At 41.4% G+C, this 19967-nt stretch overlaps 1 protein-coding gene across 4 annotated transcripts in view; it reads left to right on the forward strand.

The window, feature by feature from the left end:
• The window catches only part of LOC120995680 (interleukin-1 receptor type 1-like), an 88546-nt gene that overhangs the window by 19008 nt on the left and 49571 nt on the right, over positions 1 to 19967 (forward strand). For all 4 annotated transcript variants that reach the window (XM_040425036.1, XM_040425035.1, XM_040425033.1 and 1 more), the window contains 2 exons: positions 18248 to 18491; positions 19212 to 19392. In XM_040425036.1, the coding sequence (XP_040280970.1) occupies positions 18248 to 18491; positions 19212 to 19392 (425 nt within the window). The remainder of the gene's footprint in view (positions 1 to 18247; positions 18492 to 19211; positions 19393 to 19967) is intronic.

A 19967-nucleotide genomic window follows, 5' to 3' on the forward strand; every position in this document is an offset into this window, starting at 1 on the left:
CGCGTGAGTAGGCACGCATTTGCAGTCAGTTTTCTCTGCGATTGCGTTCCGAAGTTTTTTCTGCGTGAGTGCAATGCGTTTTGCATGCGCGTGAGAAAAAACTGAATGTGGTACCCAGACCCAAACCCAGTCTTCTTCACTGATTAGGTGTTCTGTAGATTTTATTACTTTATTCAGAGTACCTGCGCTGACGTCACCGTGCTCACCACATGGTGAGCGCAATGACGTCAGCGAAGGTCCTTTTGCAGGTCCTTCAAGAAGAACAAAGAAGAGGATCCCGCCTGCGTGAGCAAGTGGATGAGGTGAGTAATGTTTTTATAATTTTTTAACGCTCAAGTGACATTTCACTTTGCACTTTGTATTAAAGAATGCTATTATTTTCCATTATAACCATGTTATAATGGAAAATAATAAAGTAAATGGGGACCCGGGTCGCTCATCCCTCGTCTCCTTAGCAACTATGCGTGAAAATCGCATCACATCCGCACTTTCTTGCGGATGCTATGCGATTTTCACACAGCCCCATTCATTTCTATGGGTCCTGAAGTGAATGGGTCCGCACCCGAGCCGCAAAAACTGCGGCTCGGATGCGGACCAGAACAATGTTCGTGTGCATGAGGCCTATAGAACATGCTGCGATTTTCACGCAACGCACAAGTGATGCATGAAAAACATCGCTCATGTACACAGCCCCATTGAAATGAATGGGTCAGAATTCAGTGCGGATGCAATGCGTTCACCTCACGCATTGCACCCGCGCTGAAAACTCGCCTGTTATTAATCTATTTATCTTTTAAAAATAAATAAATAAATAAATAAAATAGAAACATAAATTTTTTTATTTATATACAGTACAGACCAAAAGTTTGGACACACCTTCTCATTCAAAGAGTTTTCTTTATTTTCATGACTATGAAGGCATCAAAACTATGAATTAACACATGTGGAATTATATACATAACAAACAAGTGTGAAACAACTGAAAATATGTCATATTCTAGGATCTTCAAAGTAGCCACCTTTTGCTTTGATTACTGCTTTGCACACTCTTGGCATTCTCTTGATCAGCTTCAAGAGGTAGTCCCCTGAAATGGTCTTCCAACAGTCTTGAAGGAGTTCCCAGAGATGCTTAGCACTTGTTGGCCCTTTTGCCTTCACTCTGCGGTCCAGCTCACCCCAAACCATCTCAATTGGGTTCAGGTCCGGTGACTGTGGAGGCCAGGTCATCTGGCGCAGCACCCCATCACTCTCCTTCATGGTCAAATAGCCCTTACTTTCAAAGTTTTCCCAATTTTTTGGCTGACTGACTGACCTTCATTTCTTAAAGTAATGATGGCCACTCGTTTTTCTTTACTTAGCTGCTTTTTTCTTGCCATAATACAAATTCTAACAGTGTTTCAGTAGGACTATCAGCTGTGTATCCACCTGACTTCTCCTCAACGCAACTGATGGTCCCAACCCCATTTATAAGGCAAGAAATCACACTTATTAAACCTGACAGGGCACACCTGTGAAGTGAAAACCATTTCAGGGGACTACCTCTTGAAGCTCATCAAGAGAATGCCAAGAGTGTGCAAAGCAGTAATCAAAGCAAAAGTTGGCTACTTTGAAGAACCTAGAATATGACATATTTTCAGTTGTTTCACACTTGTTTGTTATGTATATAATTCCACATGTGTTAATTCATAGTTTTGATGCCTTCAGTGTGAATCTACAATTTTCATAGTCATGAAAATAAAGAAAACTCTTTGAATGAGAAGGTGTGTCCAAACTTTTGATCTGTACTGTATATATATATATATATATACACTCACCTAAAGAATTATTAGGAACACCTGTTCTATTTCTCATTAATGCAATTATCTAGTCAACCAATCACATGGCAGTTGCTTCAATGCATTTAGGGGTGTGGTCCTGGTCAAGACAATCTCCTGAACTCCAAACTGAATGTCAGAATGGGAAAGAAAGGTGATTTAAGCAATTTTGAGTGTGGCATGGTTGTTGGTGCCAGACGGGCCGGTCTGAGTATTTCACAATCTGCTCAGTTACTGGGATTTTCACGCACAACCATTTCTAGGGTTTACAAAGAATGGTGTGAAAAGGGAAAAGCATCCAGTATGCGGCAGTCCTGTGGGCAAAAATGCCTTGTGGATGCTAGAGGTCAGAGGAGAATGGGCCGACTGATTCAAGCTGATAGAAGAGCAACGTTGACTGAAATAACCACTCGTTACAACCGAGGTATGCAGCAAAGCATTTGTGAAGCCACAACAATCACAACCTTGAGGCGGATGGGCTACAACAGAAGAAGACCCCACCGGTTACCACTCATCTCCACTACAAATAGGAAAAAGAGGCTACAATTTGCACGAGCTCACCAAAGTTGGACTGTTGAAGACTGGAAAAATGTTGCCTGCTCTGATGAGTCTCGATTTCTGTTGAGACATTCAAATGGTAGAGTCCGAATTTGGCGTAAACAGAATGACAACATGTATCCATCCTCTGATGACTTCCAGCAGGATAATGCACCATGTCACAAAGCTCTAATAATTTCAAATTAGTTTCTTGAACATGACAATGAGTTCACTGTACTAAAATGGCCCCCACAGTCACCAGATCTCAATCCAATAGAGCATCTTTGGGATGTGGTGGAACGGGAGCTTCGTGCCCTGGATGTGCATCCCTCAAATCTCCATCAACTGCAAGATGCTATCCTATCAATATGGGCCAACATTTCTAAAGAATGCTGTCAGCACCTTGTTGAATCAATGCCTCGTAGAATTAAGGCAGTTCTGAAGGCAAAAGGGGGTCCAACACCGTATTAGTATGGTGTTCCTAATAATTCTTTAGGTGAGTGTGTATATATATATATATATATATATTTTTTTTAATGTATTTAACTAGGTACCTATTGATACTACTATCTTACCCATATAATTTAACATGGTAATACATATGAATTGACTGATTTCTACCTATTTATTTATCTATTTGTCTATTTATGTATGAATTCAGGCTTACATACACAATTTTATATGACGACATATGAAAACTGAATCTTTTTATCAAATTGTTGTGCTTTTGCGAACCATTAACGATACGCCTACGCATTCATTTTCTTTGATGCCTATTCCTTATAGGCTTCTTTCCTCTATAGAGTCTTTATCCAGAAAACCATTATATATATATATATTTTATATCATTATATTTTTCTTCTCTTCTACATTTTGTCTTTTGAACATAGCACTTTTTATTCTATTCTACCATTTTAATTGAAAGATATTTCCACTCTTCATATTATTCTTATCCCTTATTTTCGACTTATTATTATTGTGAGTTTTATCAAACCCTCGCTTTTAATACCTACAATTCCCCCCCCCCTTTGAGTACAAATTGTACATGTATATACTTTTTTGTTATTATTTATGTTTCTTGTAGACTTGATAGAGGGGTCATGCGCACCCCGAAATGCGTTCTCTCAATAAACCCGTACTTGTCAAATCCGGTTGTGATTTGCGCCTCACGTCCACCAGCTCGCCAGACCACAAAAGTCGTGACGGACACCGTCAGTATTTCTAGTAATTAACGAAGTGGCGACTTGGCCCTCGCCCATGGTTCTTTTGGACAAGGCAGCTCCAATCTGATACCTAGTTAATCCAGTGGACCTTCATCACGGTTGCACCCAATTCGGTGCAACCTAAACAGGTGAGCAGCACATATTCACCTTAAATTGAAGAACGCTGTTTCATCTTTACCTATTCACCCTATGAGCGCCTTTCTCATCCTGTGGCCACATACTTACTCCACCGAGGCCAGGAACTTGAGTAGTATCCACATATTCCTCATAACTTCCCCCTGTAATGCTGCGCGGTGAAACCACAGGAACTTCTGCCACTCTCCCACTTGTTGCTATAGGAATCCCAGCACAGATTGCGCCTCACTCCACCGCTTTGGCTGTGTGCAGAGCAGTATTTATGATTGCAGAATAAATTATGTCCAGACCTTTAGATGAAGTTCAAACGTTGCTTTACTTGAAATAACTTGCATCCAAACAGTATACAGCTTTGGTCTCTTGGTCCCAGCAGGTTTTGGCAATTATTGGCAGGAATGAGTACTTGTGCTTTAAATGTGGAGCTTGCAGGATAAAACGTCTGCTTGGTAGCTCTATAACTGTGGCAGGATTAGCTTCTGCACTTATCTGGTACCTTTTGCTGTGTGGGGACAGACTAGCTAAGGAGGAATTGGCTTCTCCTAGGCACTGGACTTATTTCACAGACGGATTCTCAGGGGATGCTTTCTTCCTCTAACTCTGGAGGTTGTCTGTAGTTTTCTGCTTTCCTCATCCAACTGAGCTGAAGGTGCTCAAGATGGGTATATGGCAAAGTCTCAGCCGAGACTAGGTCCTTGCTGTCCTCCCAATATAGGGGGAACTCCACACACACCCACCCTACCCCTAGCAGGGGGTGGGCTACACTCCTCTAACTTCCTTCTCCACTTATGCTGCAGGATGTGGGACCAGCCCACCTCTCCACAGAGGGGTAGCTAAGCTGGAATAATCCATTCCAGCTCAGATACACTAAACTGTTACTGTCAATGTGTTGCTGCCACCTACTGGTAACCAGGCAAATTATAGGAACAATTGCATTTAACATGGATTTATATGCACATTTTTGGAAGACATAGTGTAAATTATATCTGATGACAGTATAAAGGCTCTTAGGAGATAGTAGCGGGGTAGAGGCATGTAGTAACACAACTCAGGGGTGTTACATCCCCCCTTACTTTGAGTCAAGTAGCTCTCGGCTTGTGCTTAGGCTAAGTGAAATGAGCTCTGGGGTACCCAATTTAATACAAAGTGCTGCATGAGATACATATAAAGACATACAAAGACAAACACATAACGGCTACCCTAAGGTTCCTGCCCGCATGAGTAGGGTGTCTTATTAACAGTTTCCCTCTCGGTATACCCAGTGAACCAACGGTCTGCACTAAGCAATCATTACTGACTGACTTTGAAGTATTTTGGATCCTAATTAGGGATGAGCGAACCTGAACTGTATAGTTCGGGTTCGTACCGAATTTTGGGGTGTCCGTGACACGGACCCGAACCCGAACATTTTCGTAAAAGTCCGGGTTCGGTGTTCGGCGCTTTCTTGGCGCTTTTTGAAAGGCTGCAAAGCAGCCAATCAACAAGCGTCATACTACTTGGCCCAAGAGGCCATCACAGCCATGCCTACTATTGGCATGGCTGTGATTGGCCAGTGCACCATGTGACCCAGCCTCTATTTAAGCTGGAGTCACGTAGCGCCGCACGTCACTCTGCTATGATCAGTATAGGGAGAGGTTGCAGCTGCGACGTTAGGGCGAGATTAGGCAGATTAACTCCTCCAAAAGACTTCATTCTGTGATCGATCTGCAGCTGTGGATCATTGAAGTGCTATTATTGACTTGCTCACTTTTTTGAGGCTGCCCAGAGCGTTTTTAGATCACTTTTTTTCTGGGGTGATCGGCGGCCATTTTGTGACTTGTGGTGCGCCAGCACGAGCTATCACCAAGTGTATTTAACCATCGATAGTGTGGTTATTTTGTGCTATATCCTACATCAGCTGCAGGCTGAGCCTGTGTCACCGAAGTGCATTTAACCATCAACAGTCTGGTTATTTTTTGGCCATATACTACATCAGCTGCAGGCTGAGCCTGTGTCATCCAAGTGCATTTAACCATCAACAGTCTGATTATTTTTTGGCCATATACTACATCAGCTGCAGGCTGAGCCTGTGTCACCCAAGTGTATTTAACCATCGATAGTGTGGTTATTTTGTGCTATATCCTACATCTGGTGCAGGCTGAGCCTGTGTCACCCAAGTGCATTTAACCATCAACAGTCTGATTATTTTTTGGCCATATACTACATCTGGTGCAGGCTGAGCCTGTGTCACCCAAGTGCATTTAACCATCAACAGTCTGATAATTTTTTGGCCATATACTACATCTGGTGCAGGCTGAGCCTGTGTCAACCAAGTGCATTTAACCATCAACAGTGTGGTTATTTTTTGGCCATATATTACATCAGGGGTAAGTTGAGCCTGTCACCCAGCGCCTAAAAAATAGACCTGACATTTCTATTCAACCAAATCTGCACAGTTTTAGCTGGTCAAGTTATTTGTAGTGACCGTAAAAGCAGACTTTTTGTTCTGGGTTGAAAAAGCATTCCCAAATTTGCCATTCTGAAAATAACTAGTTTGTGGTATTTGAGGCCTACTTGAAATCTATCCCAAAAAGAAAATCTTACATTGAAGGTATTGATAGTGTCATTCAGAAAAACCTAAGACACACGCTAGCGTGCTGATAGAAGTGTCATTCTGTGATTAAACCTATAACTGTCACACAGCGCAAAAAAAACCAGGTCTCACATCTCTATTCAACCAAATCTGCACAGTTTTAGCTGGTCAAGTTATTTGTAGTGACCGTAAAAGCAAACTTTTTGTTCTGGGTTGAAAAAGCATTCCCAAATTTGCCATTCTGAAAATAACTAGTTTGTGGTATTTGAGGCCTACTTGAAATCTATCCCATAAAGAAAATCTTACATTGAAGGTATTGATAGTGTCATTCAGAAAAACCTAAGACACACGCTAGCGTGCTGATAGAAGTGTCATTCTGTGATTAAACCTATACCTGTCACACAGCGCAAAAAAAAACAGGTCTCACATCTCTATTCAACCAAATCTGCACAGTTTTAGCTGGTCAAGTTATTTGTAGTGACCGTAAAAGCAGACTTTTTGTTCTGGGTTGAAAAAGCATTCCCAAATTTGCTATTCTCAAAATAACTAGTTTGTGGTATTTGAGGCCTACTTGAAATCTATCCCAAAAAGAAAATCTTACATTGAAGGTATTGATAGTGTCATTCAGAAAAACCTAAGACACACGCTAGCGTGCTGATAGAAGTGTCATTCTGTGATTAAACCTATACCTGTCACACAGCGCAAAAAAAAACAGGTCTCACATCTCTATTCAACCAAATCTGCACAGTTTTAGCTGGTCAAGTTATTTGTAGTGACCGTAAAAGCAGACTTTTTGTTCTGGGTTGAAAAAGCATTCCCAAATTTGCCATTCTCAAAATAACTAGTTTCTGGTATTTTGAGGCCTACTTGAAATCTATTCCAAAAAGAATATCTTACATTGAAGGTACTGATAGTGTCATTCAGAAAAACCTAAGACACACGCTAGCGTGCTGATAGAAGTCTGATTCTGTGATTAAACCTATACCTGTCACACAGCGCAAAAAAAAAAAACAGGTCTCACATCTCTATTCAACCAAATCTGCACTGTTTTAGCTGGTCAAGTTATTTGTAGTGACCGTAAAAGCACACTTTTTTGTTCTGGGTTGAAAAACCATTCCCAAATTTGCCATTCTCAAAATAACTAGTTTCTGGTATTTGAGGCCTACTTGAAATCTATCCCAAAAAGGATATCTTACATTGAAGGTACTGATAGTGTCATTCAGAAAAACCTAAGACACACGCTACCGTGCAGATAGAAGTCTGATTCTGAGATTAAACCTTAACCTGTCACACAGTGCAAAAAAAAAAACAGGTCTCACATTTCTATTCAAGCAAATCTGTACTGTTTAATCTGGTCAAGTTATTTGTAGCGACCGTAAAAGCCCTATTTTTTTTCTGGGTTGAAAAACTATTCCCAAATTTGCTATTCTCAAAATAACTAGTTTCTGGTATTTGAGGCCTACTTGAAATCTATCCCAAAAAGGATATCTTACATTGAATGTACTGATAGTGTCATTCAGAAAAACCTAAGACACACGCTACCGTGCAGATAGAAGTCTGATTCTGAGATTAAACCTTAACCTGTCACACAGTGCAAAAAAAAACTGGTCTCACATTTCTATTCAATGGTCTGCCGGGTGTTCACTCCAAGGTCATGGAAGTCACGCCTGCGGCCACCCCGTTCTCCGAGGGATATGTCCTGAAATCCAGCTGAAAGCTGCAGAACATCAGTCGGAGGTCTCTCCACTACTGGCGGGCCTCTCTGGCGCCCTCTTCCCACAAGCAAAGGCTCGGCTGGTGGCTGCTGGGGTCTTTCAATGCGTCTAGGTTCTTGAGCCTCTTGCTCCTGTCCAGGCTGTCCTTGGCTGGGCTGCCCCCTGGCACGTGCTCTTCCGCGGGCTCTGGCTCGTCCACTCATCTTCTATTCCTGAGAGGATATAAACCGCTAATAAGGTCAATCTGCCGCCTAGCAGCTCCGCCGTGGCACAATCACCTCAGAACTCGCACACTGGTGACTTTAGGTATCTTCACTGGTCACTTTGAGCAGAATGATGACATCCAAGTCACGGCACCAAATGTAACCCTCTTTTCCTTGCACCATCTGCGACACCTCCAGCTTTCACACTCACTCGGTCACCAGCTCCTCCAGGCATAAACTCTAAGTGGACTCTAAGGGACGACACTCAGGTCTTCTGTGGTTTAAAGCTTTATTGAGGTGGAGTGCACTTGGCTGGAGCCTGTAATACAACAGGGAAACACTGCCACTATGTGGTATACAGCCAGGTCACCAGCCCACCTATATCATAACAGGCAGTCATTATATTACATTCCCACATACATGTTACAGGATATAACAAAGCATACAGAAAAATGAACAAGAGAAAATCATTTACAAAGATATTGCAGCAGGGTGACCTGGAATACAGCATGTCTTGCAGCCATTTTAGGAAGAACACATGGCTCTCTAACTGTACATCATCTACTCAGCCTAGCATGTGCTGCAGGGTTTAAAGGCTGCTAAAAAACATACAGTCACCTCTTTACATTCTACAGAACTATTATGGGTATATATTATAACTTTTTACAATAGATAAATGAACTTTAGCTTTAGAGAACTTAGACAGAGATCCTACCTCCTTCACAGTAAATGTCTGCACTGAGGAGACCAAACCAAGTAGCGGAATACACAGTGGGCTTTCTGGAAGAGTCCACTGTAAAGACTCTGTCTGTTAAAACTTTTCTGTTATCTAATAGCACATTTGAAGAGGTTTATTTAGCATGTCCTGACTCTCTGCTAACAGCTTATGAATATATGGAACTATATTTAACAAGTGATCATTGCTGCAGCTCCTGTATATTGGTATGACCCTATTGCAAACCTGCAGACTGGATATTTGGTGAAACTTCATGTGGTTCATATCGACTGTACTACACCACTGACTTGGTGCCTGGGCCTAAATATGTGACAGTGGCCTGTTCCAGTGGTGGGTGACGTGATGCCTGATTCTCTGCTATGACATGAAGACAGATTCTGTGCTGACATAAGGCCAGATTCTCTGTTACGGGACCTCTCTCCTCTGCCTGGGCCTAAATGTGTGACAGTGGCCTGTTCCAGTGGTGGGTGACGTGAAGCCTGATTCTCTGCTATGACATGAAGACTGATTCTGCGCTGACATAAGGCCAGATTCTCTGTTACGGGACCTCTCTCCTCTGCCTGGGTGCCTGGGCCTAAATGTGTGACAGTGGCCTGTTCCAGTGGTGGGTGACGTGAAGCCTGATTCTCTGCTATGACATGAAGACTGATTCTGTGCTGACATGAAGCCAGATTCTCTGCTATGGCATGAAGAGACAGATTCTGTGCTGACAGGAAGCCAGATTCTTTGCTATGCCATGAAGAGACTGATTCTCTGCTGACGTGAAGCCAGATTCTCTGCTATGGGACCTCTGTCCAATTGATATTGGGTCATTTTTATTTTTTGTATTTTTTTTTAAATTCATTTCCCTATCCACATTTGTTTGCAGGGGATTTACCTACATGTTGCTGCCTTTTGCAGCCCTCTAGCTTTTTCCTGGGCTGTTTTACAGCCTTTTTAGTGCCCAAAAGTTCGGGTCCCCATTGACTTCAATGGGGTTCGGGTTCGGGACGAAGTTCGAGTCGGGTTCGTATCCCGAACCCGAACATTTCCGGGAAGTTCGGCCGAACTTCTCGAACCCGAACATCCAGGTGTTCGCTCAACTCTAATCCTAATACCAAAGAAAGCATGGGGGTGTCTTTACTCTGTAATCCCACCATTGTGTAATGAAATGCCCGCAAATGGAAGCGTTGCTTTATCCTATATTCCCTTCCCTGCACCAAAGTCGTAAATTAAGGCTTATAGCATGATCACTATGGTGACTATGGGTAGCAAAAATGGCTCTAAGGTGGAGGCGCCATACCTTAGGCAAAGGCACAGAAGAGGGAAGTATCTGCTTCTCCAAACACTTCTGGCAGTCACAGGAGGAGGGTATAATAATCCCATAAAACTCATGGAAGACATCACAGGATGGGGGTTTAATAGTTTCATTACCAATCCCGGCACATATAACAAACAGGAAGGAGGGGTATATTACTCCCCTAGCCATTCCCGAAGCAGCGGGTTTACCCTTGTAGTTGCTGGACCTGCCTGGGACTTACCACTTGTCCTACCTGGGTACCCGGGTTATGACACCAGGAAGAGGCCATTAGTATTAAGCGTCCAGAGGCAGTCCGTTTAAGGAGCACAGAGCTGTAAAGCAAAGTGACACAAAAGAAAGGTGCTACTGATCTGGCTAAGTGCAATAATAAGTGCAATTTCACAAAAAGTGCATAGATTCACATTGCGGCACCTGGAGAAGATTGCACACAATGGGCATAAGTACTTAAACGTTGCATAACCTGTAAACATGGAAATAAAATTAGTGCAAAAACATTATGCAAATATCAGTGCAATCAATATTATCATAATACGCTCAAACATGACGAGTCCTTTTTCTTTAAGTGCTTTACAATTAGAATCCTCTGGAAGCAAACCAAAGTCACTTGTAATCCATGGAAAACAATAGAGTTAATTGTAATCCAATAGGAGGTATATTTGTAATCCAAGGCACGTTATGAAATATTATATAAAAACACATAAAATAGCAGCAAAAGTGAGAACCATAGTTCCATGAGGCTCTCAAATAACCTGAGAAAGGGAATAAAACAATGCGCAAACTTTGGCACAAAGGTAAATCCTGTTCGTGACAGCACTTTTGCAGTTACCAGGAACGGGTTAGCTGACGCCACCTTAATGCAGTGGCAGGATCAGGTGGATATTATATCCTATATTTGTCGTGACGCCAATTGAAGCGTGCGCAGGGTACTATCCCAGGGCCCTTCCAACGCAAGTTAGGAATGCCAGAGTGGGGTAATGGCATATAATGTCTCTATAGCTTTCTGGTAGCTTTGTCACAATGTCTCCTACCTGGGTACGGCCGGACTCCTGGCTCCTGGCTCACTTGCAATAAATTTGAGTGTAGTGATAGTAGGAGTAATAGAGGAACTCTGCAGAATAAATGATGTCCAGACCTTTAGATGAAGTTCCAACGTTGATTTACTTGAAATAACTTGTATCCAAACAGTATACAGCTTTGGTCTCTTGGTCCCAGCAGGTTTTGGCAATCTTTGGCAGGAATGAGTACTTCTGTTTTAAATGTGTAGCATGCAGGATAAAACATCTGCTTGGTAGCTCTATAACTGTGGCAGGATTAGCCTCAGCACTTATCTGGTACCTTCTGCTGTTTGGGGACAGACTAGCTAAGGAGGAATTGGCTTCTCCTAGGCACTGGACTTATTTCACAGACGGATTCTCAGGGGATGCTTTCTTCCTGGAACTCTGGAGGTTGTCTGTAGTTTTCTGCTTTCCTCATCCAGCTGAGCTGAAGGTGCTCAAGCTGGGTATATGGCCAAGTCTCAGTCGAGACTAGGTCCTTGCTGTCTTTCCTATACAGGGGCAACTCCACACCCACACCCACACCCTACCCCTAGCAGGGGGTGGGCTACACTCCTCTAACTTCCTTCTCCACCCATGCTGCAGGATGTGGGACCAGCCCACCTCTCCATAGAGGGGGAGCTAAGCTGGAATAATCCATTCCAGCTCAGCCAACTGCCAATGTGTTGCTGCCACCTACTGGTAACCAGGCAAATTACAGGAACAATTGCATTTAACATGGATTTATATGTACATTTGTGGAAGACATAATGTAAATTATATCTGATGACAGTATAAAGGCTCTTAGGAGATAGTAGCGGAGTAGAGGCGTGTAGTGACACAACTCTGGGGTGTTACATATTTATTAGCTATGTTCCTATAGTGGCTGAATGTTTCCTTGTGTCCTTGTCCTTGTGGTAATGGAGATATAATTTTTGATTGTGCAAGGGGATGAGCAGTTGGCATAGTAAGAATGGAGGGAGCGTGGCCTGGAGGTCAAATCCAGTCCTTGGCAACTGATACATTGGAACAAAATTAGGGAAAAACATATAAAAACAATGCATTGGATTGCCAGATCCTGTAAAACTAAAAGATTGCAGTAAGTAGGGCGCCATGCGCCATCTGCTGTTCACAAACCCAAATTGCACCCTGAATTTTCCCACTACTCTTTTTACGCGCTTTGCAAGTTAATGAAACAGGATATCGCTATGCCCTCTCGCGATTCTACTGTGTTCGCTAGCGATGCTACATCTGTAGCTGAGCAAAGCGAGCGCAGGGCAGGACAGGAGCTGACATAAGACATTGATCTCCTGCCTTGCCCGCTCTGCTAAAGCCTGATATAGCACTTGTATGACAGGCTTTAGTGAGCAGTAGTGATGAGCGGGAGGTGCCATATTTGATTTTCGCGATATTTCGCGAATATTCGATTGAATATTCGTCTTATATTCGTCGAAATCAAATATTCGTCATTATTCTATTTATCGCGAATAATATGCAATTTAATTATTCGCGTATTGCAAGCTTAACTGTATAAGGCAACTTTCCTATTGGTTGGCTATGTAGAATTAACGAAAGATAACGAATATAGCGCTATATTCTCTATAGTCGTTAATTCTAGCAAGCCAATAGGAAAGTTGCCTATGGACAGCTCTAAGTTGGATTCGCAATGCGAGAATATTACTTTGCCTATTTTTTGCAATAAATAGAATACTGAGTCATTATTCTATTTATTGCAAAAAATAGGCATAGTAATATTCTCGCATTGCGCATCCAACTTAGTTCTGTGTATAAGCAACGTTCCTAATGGTTGGCTTGCTAGAATTAATGAATATAACGATTACGAATATAGCGCTATATTCTCTATATTCGTTAATTCTAACAAGCCAATCATTAGGAACGTTGCCAATACACAAAATTAAGTTGGATGCTCAATGCGTAATTTTACTCGCATTGCACATCCAACTTTGAGTGTGGTCTAGATGACCGTGATTCTCACATGCGACAGTACATTCTAGCATGGAGGCGTTCCCATGGTGATGGGGACGCTCCATGCGCACGGGAAGTCGGCACTCGTCAGACGCGCCAACGGGCACTAACTGGAGCGGGCAAGGAGCACGGAGTCCCCCGGACATATAAGAAGAACTGCTTTTGGGAAGTGGGAAGAACTTAAAAAAAAAAAAAAATGAATAAATTTATATTCGAATTAGTGAATATATAGCACTATATTCGTGAATTAGCGAAGTGCTGATATTCGAGATTAAAATTCGCTAATCGAATTGTTGCGTTCAACACTAGTGAGCAGCGCTGTGCTATGGCGCTCAAGCCTGTACAACGCTTACAGTATGGATGCAGGGAGTACGTACTCCCATGCACAGCACTGTATGGTGTACAGATTCTAAAGCGCTATTTCACATTAAAGCTAAAAAAAAATAAAGTGCATTACACATATTATATTAGACCATTTTCTATAATTTTTAATAAACTGTAAAATAATAAACTGTAAATTATTTAAAGCATTAGAAGAAGAGAAGTGAGGACAATGACTATTCTACCATTTATGCAACCTGGTTACCCTGAATCCATACACATTTGTCTGCCAAATCTGTGTTATTTTTGGCAGGACACTAATGTGTATAGAGAGCTCCTGACTCTCTCCCCTGTCCTCATCTCCCATACACATTAGAGAAGGATCAGGCTCTGTGTATTTTAAACCCCAATCCTTCTGTTCTACCACTAGAGGTGTCTGCCATCGGCTTTCTCCGTCTTGGCTATGTTAAAGATAATACAACCTGATCCGTTCATAATGGATGCAGATGGTTGTATTATCAGTAAAGGAAGCATTTTTACTGAGCTCTGCCTGATTCAGCAAAAACGCTAGTAAAACAAATTTTACTACCATAGTTTGATTTCCTTGTTTCACAGGCTTTATATTAAAATATGTTTAGCCATGAAAAATAATCACAAAACAGTAAATAAGAGACGTTATGGTATCAACATAATCAACATAATCATAAAAACGTGCACAATTCAGTGACCACATTGTTTATAGTGATAAATACAGTGGGATGCGAAAGTTTGGGAAACCTTGTTAATCGTCATGATTTTCCTGTATAAATCGTTGGTTGTTACGATACAAAATGTCAGTTAAATATATCATATAGGAGACACACACAGTGATATTGGAGAAGTGAAATGAAGTTTATTGGATTTACAGAAAGTGTGCTATAATTGTTTAAACAAAATTAGGCAGGTGCATAAATTTGGGCACCACAAAAAATAAATTAAATCAATATTTAGTAGATCCTCCTTTTGCAGAAATTACAGCCTCTAAACGCTTCCTGTAGGTTCCAATGAGAGTCTGGATTCTGGTTGAAGGTATTTTGGACCATTCCTCTTTACAAAACATCTTTAGTTCATTCAGGTTTGATGGCTTCCGAGCATGGACAGCTCTCTTTAAGTCACACCACAGATTTTCAATTATATTCAGGTCTGGGGACTGAGATGGCCATTCCAGAACGTTGTACTTGTTCCTCTGCATAAATGCCTTAGTGGATTTTGAGCAGTGTTTAGGGTCGTTGTCTTGTTGAAAGATCCAGCCCCGGTGCAGCTTCAGCTTTGTCACTGATTCCTGGACATTGGTCTCCAGAATCTGTTGATACTGAGTGGAATCCATGCGTCCCTCAACTTTGACAAGATTCCCAGTCCCTGCACTGGCCACACAGCCCCACAGCATGATGGAACCACCACCATATTTTACTGTAGGTAGCAGGTGTTTTTCTAGGAATGCTGTGTTCTTTTTCCTCCATGCATAACGCCCCTTGTTATGGCCAAATAACTATATTTTAGTTTCATCAGTCCACAGCACCTTATTCCAAAATGAAGCTGACTTGTCCAAATGTGCTTTATCCCACCTCAAGCGGCACTTTTTGTGCTGTGGGCGGAGAAAAGGCTTCCTCTGCATCACTCTCGCATACAGCATCTCCTTGTGTAAAGTGCGCCGAATGGTTGAACGATGCACAGTGACTCCATCTGCAGCAAGATGATGTTGTAGGTCTTTGGTGCTGGTCTGTGGGTTGACTCTGACTGTTCTCACCATTCGTCGCTTCTGTCTATCCGAGATTTTTCTTGGTCTGCCACTTCGAGCCTTAACTTGAACTGAGCCTGTGGTCTTCCATTTCCTCAATATGTTCCTAACTGTGGAAACAGACAGCTGAAATCTCTGAGACAGCTTTCTGTATCCTTCCCCTAAACCATGATGGTGAACAATCTTTGTCTTCAGGTCATTTGAGAGTTATTTTGAGACCCCCATGTTGCTACTCTTCAGAGAAAATTAAAAGAGGAGGGAAACTTACAATTGACTCCCTTAAATACTCTTTCTCCTAACTGGATTCACCTGTGTATGTAGGTCAGGGGTCACTGAGCTTACCAAGCCAATTTGAGTTCCAATAATTAGTTCTAAAGGTTTTGGAATCAATAAAATGACAACAGTGCCCAAATTTATGCACCTGCCTAATTTTGTTTAAACAATTATAGCACACTTTCTGTAAATCCAATAAACTTCATTTCACTTCTCAAATATCACTGTGCGTATCTCTTATATGATATATTTAACTGACATTTTTTATCTTAACAACCAACGATTTATACAGGAAAATCATTACGATTAACAAGGTTGCCCAAACTTTCGCATCCCACTGTAAGTAATTGGTCTTAAGAAAAATGCATTTAACCCCTAAAAATTGTTATAAATTAAACACGTATATGGCAAAATGGTACTTGAAAGTTCATCTTGTGAAAAACAAGATCTTGTTTTCTCTTGAAATGTTTTAAAAATTGTGTTGGTCTATGGCTATGAATTTGGGAAATCAAAAACTTAAAAAACTTCTCTTCAAGTACAGCAACCACATTTTCCAGCAAGAAGAGAGGTTTTTTCATACTTTAGTAAAATTGAGAGGAAGATATATTTAACTAAAGGGGCTCATTGTGGCTCTATGTCTCAAGGGCCCAAATAAATCAGATTTGTATGTAAGGGTGACCAAATGGTTACTTCAAGGAGTTCTGATAGATTTTAAGAAAATCCACGTAATTTCTATTAAAGGGGTTGTCCCATGAAAAATATTCTACAGTTTTCAAACCAGCTCCTGGATCTGAATACTTTTGTAATTGCATGTAATTAAAGATTTAGCATAAAATGAGTTATACCATAAAATGTATCTGTATAGAGCCACCTGCTGTTTGTTCTTTTTCTTATTTCTCTGTCCTGGTCACTGAGATGGCTGCACATGCTCAGTTTCCTCCTTCAGCTGCCTCCTGAGCTGTGATAGGGAGAGCATGGACACGCCCATTTGGCTGCACAGAAAAGACACTCCCCTTGAGCTGTCAGCTTGATATAAATCTAGCAGAGTAATGAATGGGGAAATCTCAGGATCCATGTGAGGTCCAGGGCTGGTTCTAGCTTTGTTAGAAAGAGACCGCCATGTAATATATGATGTCTGATTTTCATTTTTTACATTAATCATGGGATAACCCCTTTAAGGATTTTTTTCACTCTTGTTTAAAGAGGACCTTTCACCGATTATGACAATGTGAACTAAGTATACATACATGGAGAACGGCTACCGGGGAACTCACTTCACTTACTATTATCCCTGGGCGCCGCTCCGTTCTCCCGTTATGTGCTCCGGTATCTTCGCTCAGTAAGTTATGGTAGGCGGAGATTTCAGTCACTAAGATATGGTAGGCGGAGTCTGCCCTTGTTCTGCTGTAGCGCTGGCCAATCGCATTGCAGAGCTCACAGCCTGGGAGAAAATAACCTCCCAGGCTGTGAGCTCTGCAATGCGATTGGCCAGCGCTACAGCAGAACAAGGGCAGACTCCGCCTACCATAACTTTGTGACCGAAGATACCGGAGGGCATAGCGGGAGAACGGAGCGGCGCCCAGGGATAATAGTAAGTGCAGTGAGATCCCCAGGCGCCGCTCTACATATCTGTATACTTAGTTCACATTGTCATAATCGGTGAAAGGTCCTCTTTAAATTCAATTGAATTGCGATGTCAGCTATTTCAGCTGGGCCCCATGTTTGCAATGAATATGTGGTTAATATAAATTAATTCAACTTTGGTCACATATGAGCTTACCAAGATTGTTCAGGAGAGGAGACAGAGTCAGGCAAGCTCTCTGAAGGATTTCAGTGTGAACAGCATTCTTCAGCTGCAGCTCCCCGACATCCGCCTTTATATGTACAATGGATCTCAGGTCTTTAAAGATGCTGCCCTCTCTGGAGTGAAGCAAGCAACATAGCTGTCGAGTGCCTGCTGTTTCACACTGCAGATACCCGGTGATAATGTTTACAATTGGCCATAATGCCAATAACAGACATTTAACCCCTCAGATACCGTGCTCAAATGTGACCATGGCATCTGAGGGCTAAAAAACCCAGGAACATGTGCTCCCCAGGTTGAAATGCTTTCTATTTGCTGAGATCAGGGAAGGCATTCTTAGTGGTAACAGGCCTGAGCCTGTACAAGGCTTCCAGGCCTATTACTGGTATATTCCAATGTAGGCCTACACCTGGCGGCACTGCATTGGAATATACAAATTTTATTTTTCAGTAATAGATTAAATTCCATTAGTTAATAGAAATGGCAATCTAATGATTGCATGTTGGGGTCACGTTGTGGGCTTAAAACAAGTTAAATAAAGTTAGATAAAATATTAAAAAGAAATGAAAAAATAAAAATATTCAAATCAACTCCTTTTCCCCAAAATGAAAATGAAAATAAACAACAACAAAAAACAATCGTAGGCATCACCGAGTCTGAAAATGCCTGTATGGACGTCATCCGTATTTTTTGCGGATCCGTTCTTTTCGGACCGCAAAATACATATGGTCTTGTGCATGAGCCCGTAACCTTAAAAATACTTGTTATTGTGTTATTTTCATGAGAAATGTTCACGTGTACTGTATGTTTTACCTTATAGAGCTCTGTATCAATCAAGGAGTGGAGGGTGAAATCGAGTATGCAAGTGTTGGTGAGCCTCTGTATGCTGTTTGCCCACTTCTGGACTTAGTTGGGAGAAATAATTTCAGTGTAACCTGGGTAAGAAATGACTCACAAACAGAAATCACCTCAGACAGACAAGCAAGAGTTCACCAGGATGAACAATATCTAAAGTTTATCCCTGCGGAGCTACAAGATAGCGGATTCTACCAATGTATTCTCAGGTGAGACTATGTTCACAGCTTAGGGATCCATTCACACGACCGTATTTCTGGGTCCGCATACGCTCCCCAATTTTGCAGAATGGGTGCGGACCCATTCATTTCAATGGGGCCACAAAAGACCAATGACATTTTCTTTTTTGCCCAAAATGAGTAAAATGCAATCATAAAAAAAATTGCCTCCGAAGGTGTACATAGCCTTTAAGGACAGAACCTATTTTGGGTTTAAAAGGGTTGTCTGGTTTTATAAGGAAACTGGCCAATCCTAGAGATCTGCCTGCAGTAAAGAACTGGTAAGCACTTACCTGACAGATCCTGCACAACCGCTCCAGTTCAATTATTGGCCTCATTGGGTGCACCACTGTGGCCAATGATTATCTACAGCAGTAATGTGACATCTCTGCTGTAGCTGAATAAATAGACCCCATGCTCAAGTTCTCCCAGCAGGGCTCTAGCAGGCAAGTACTTACAAGTTCTTTACTACAGCTGGATCTCAAGGGTTTTCTGGTTTACACCCGAAACTGGACAACCCCTTTTTTAATGAACACACTGCAGTAACCATACACTTATTCCCATTGACCTAGCCATATAAAAGTTTGTTTTCTTGTGTGGTCACTTGTATTTTAACGGCATCATTAATTTTTACTTTTAGCTTTGGGTGGAAATATGTATCTGGTACATCAGTTTTGTTGTCTTCTTCATGGTGTCTTTCTTTATATACAGAAATTCAACATACTGCATCAAGAAGATTAGCCAAGTAGAAGTAACTAAGCATGATGATGGTCTCTGCTATAATTATTCCGCAAGGTATACATTTGAAAAAATCATAGGACCATCAGATACAATCCATTGTCCAAAGCTAAGTATCTATGCTGACAGAAAAACACAAGCAAAATGGCTTAAGGTAATAATATTATTTATGTTTATTTTTATTTTATAAGTACAATTTATTCGTAACCACCAATGCATACATCCCAGTCCAAGAGAGGTATAGGGTGAGCATTCCATGAATTTTAAGAGCCGCCTCTAAATTAAACAAATTTGTGTTTGCCCGCAATGATTGCTTGTACACTTGCATGATATTGCCAGTTTTATTTACAGTAAAGAAAAGTTTTTATGATGTATATGCAGTAATACAAGTAACCTCATATAATGTGTATATCCTAAAAATCATCCGTCACAGTGGGACTAAAGAGGACTAAAAGTTCTGCAAACTTGGACTTGCAGATCTTTAGAGCGAGGGATTGAAATAAACCCCTGATTCACTGGTTAAATAATTAACTAGTTTAAGACCAGGCCACATTCCTATGTTAATGACCTGGCATTTATTTATTTTTTTAAGTGCAGGTTTGAAGACTGTTCAGTTATGCAATAATTGTGGTGTCTTTTTTTTTTTTCCTCCATGAGGTCTTTATTTTTATGCATTTTTATAATTAGTGTATTTTAGAAATGAGTGAATTGATTCATTTGAATCAATTT

Source organism: Bufo bufo, chromosome 3 (assembly GCF_905171765.1).
Source record: "Bufo bufo chromosome 3, aBufBuf1.1, whole genome shotgun sequence".
Classification (NCBI taxonomy): Eukaryota; Metazoa; Chordata; class Amphibia; order Anura; family Bufonidae; genus Bufo; species Bufo bufo.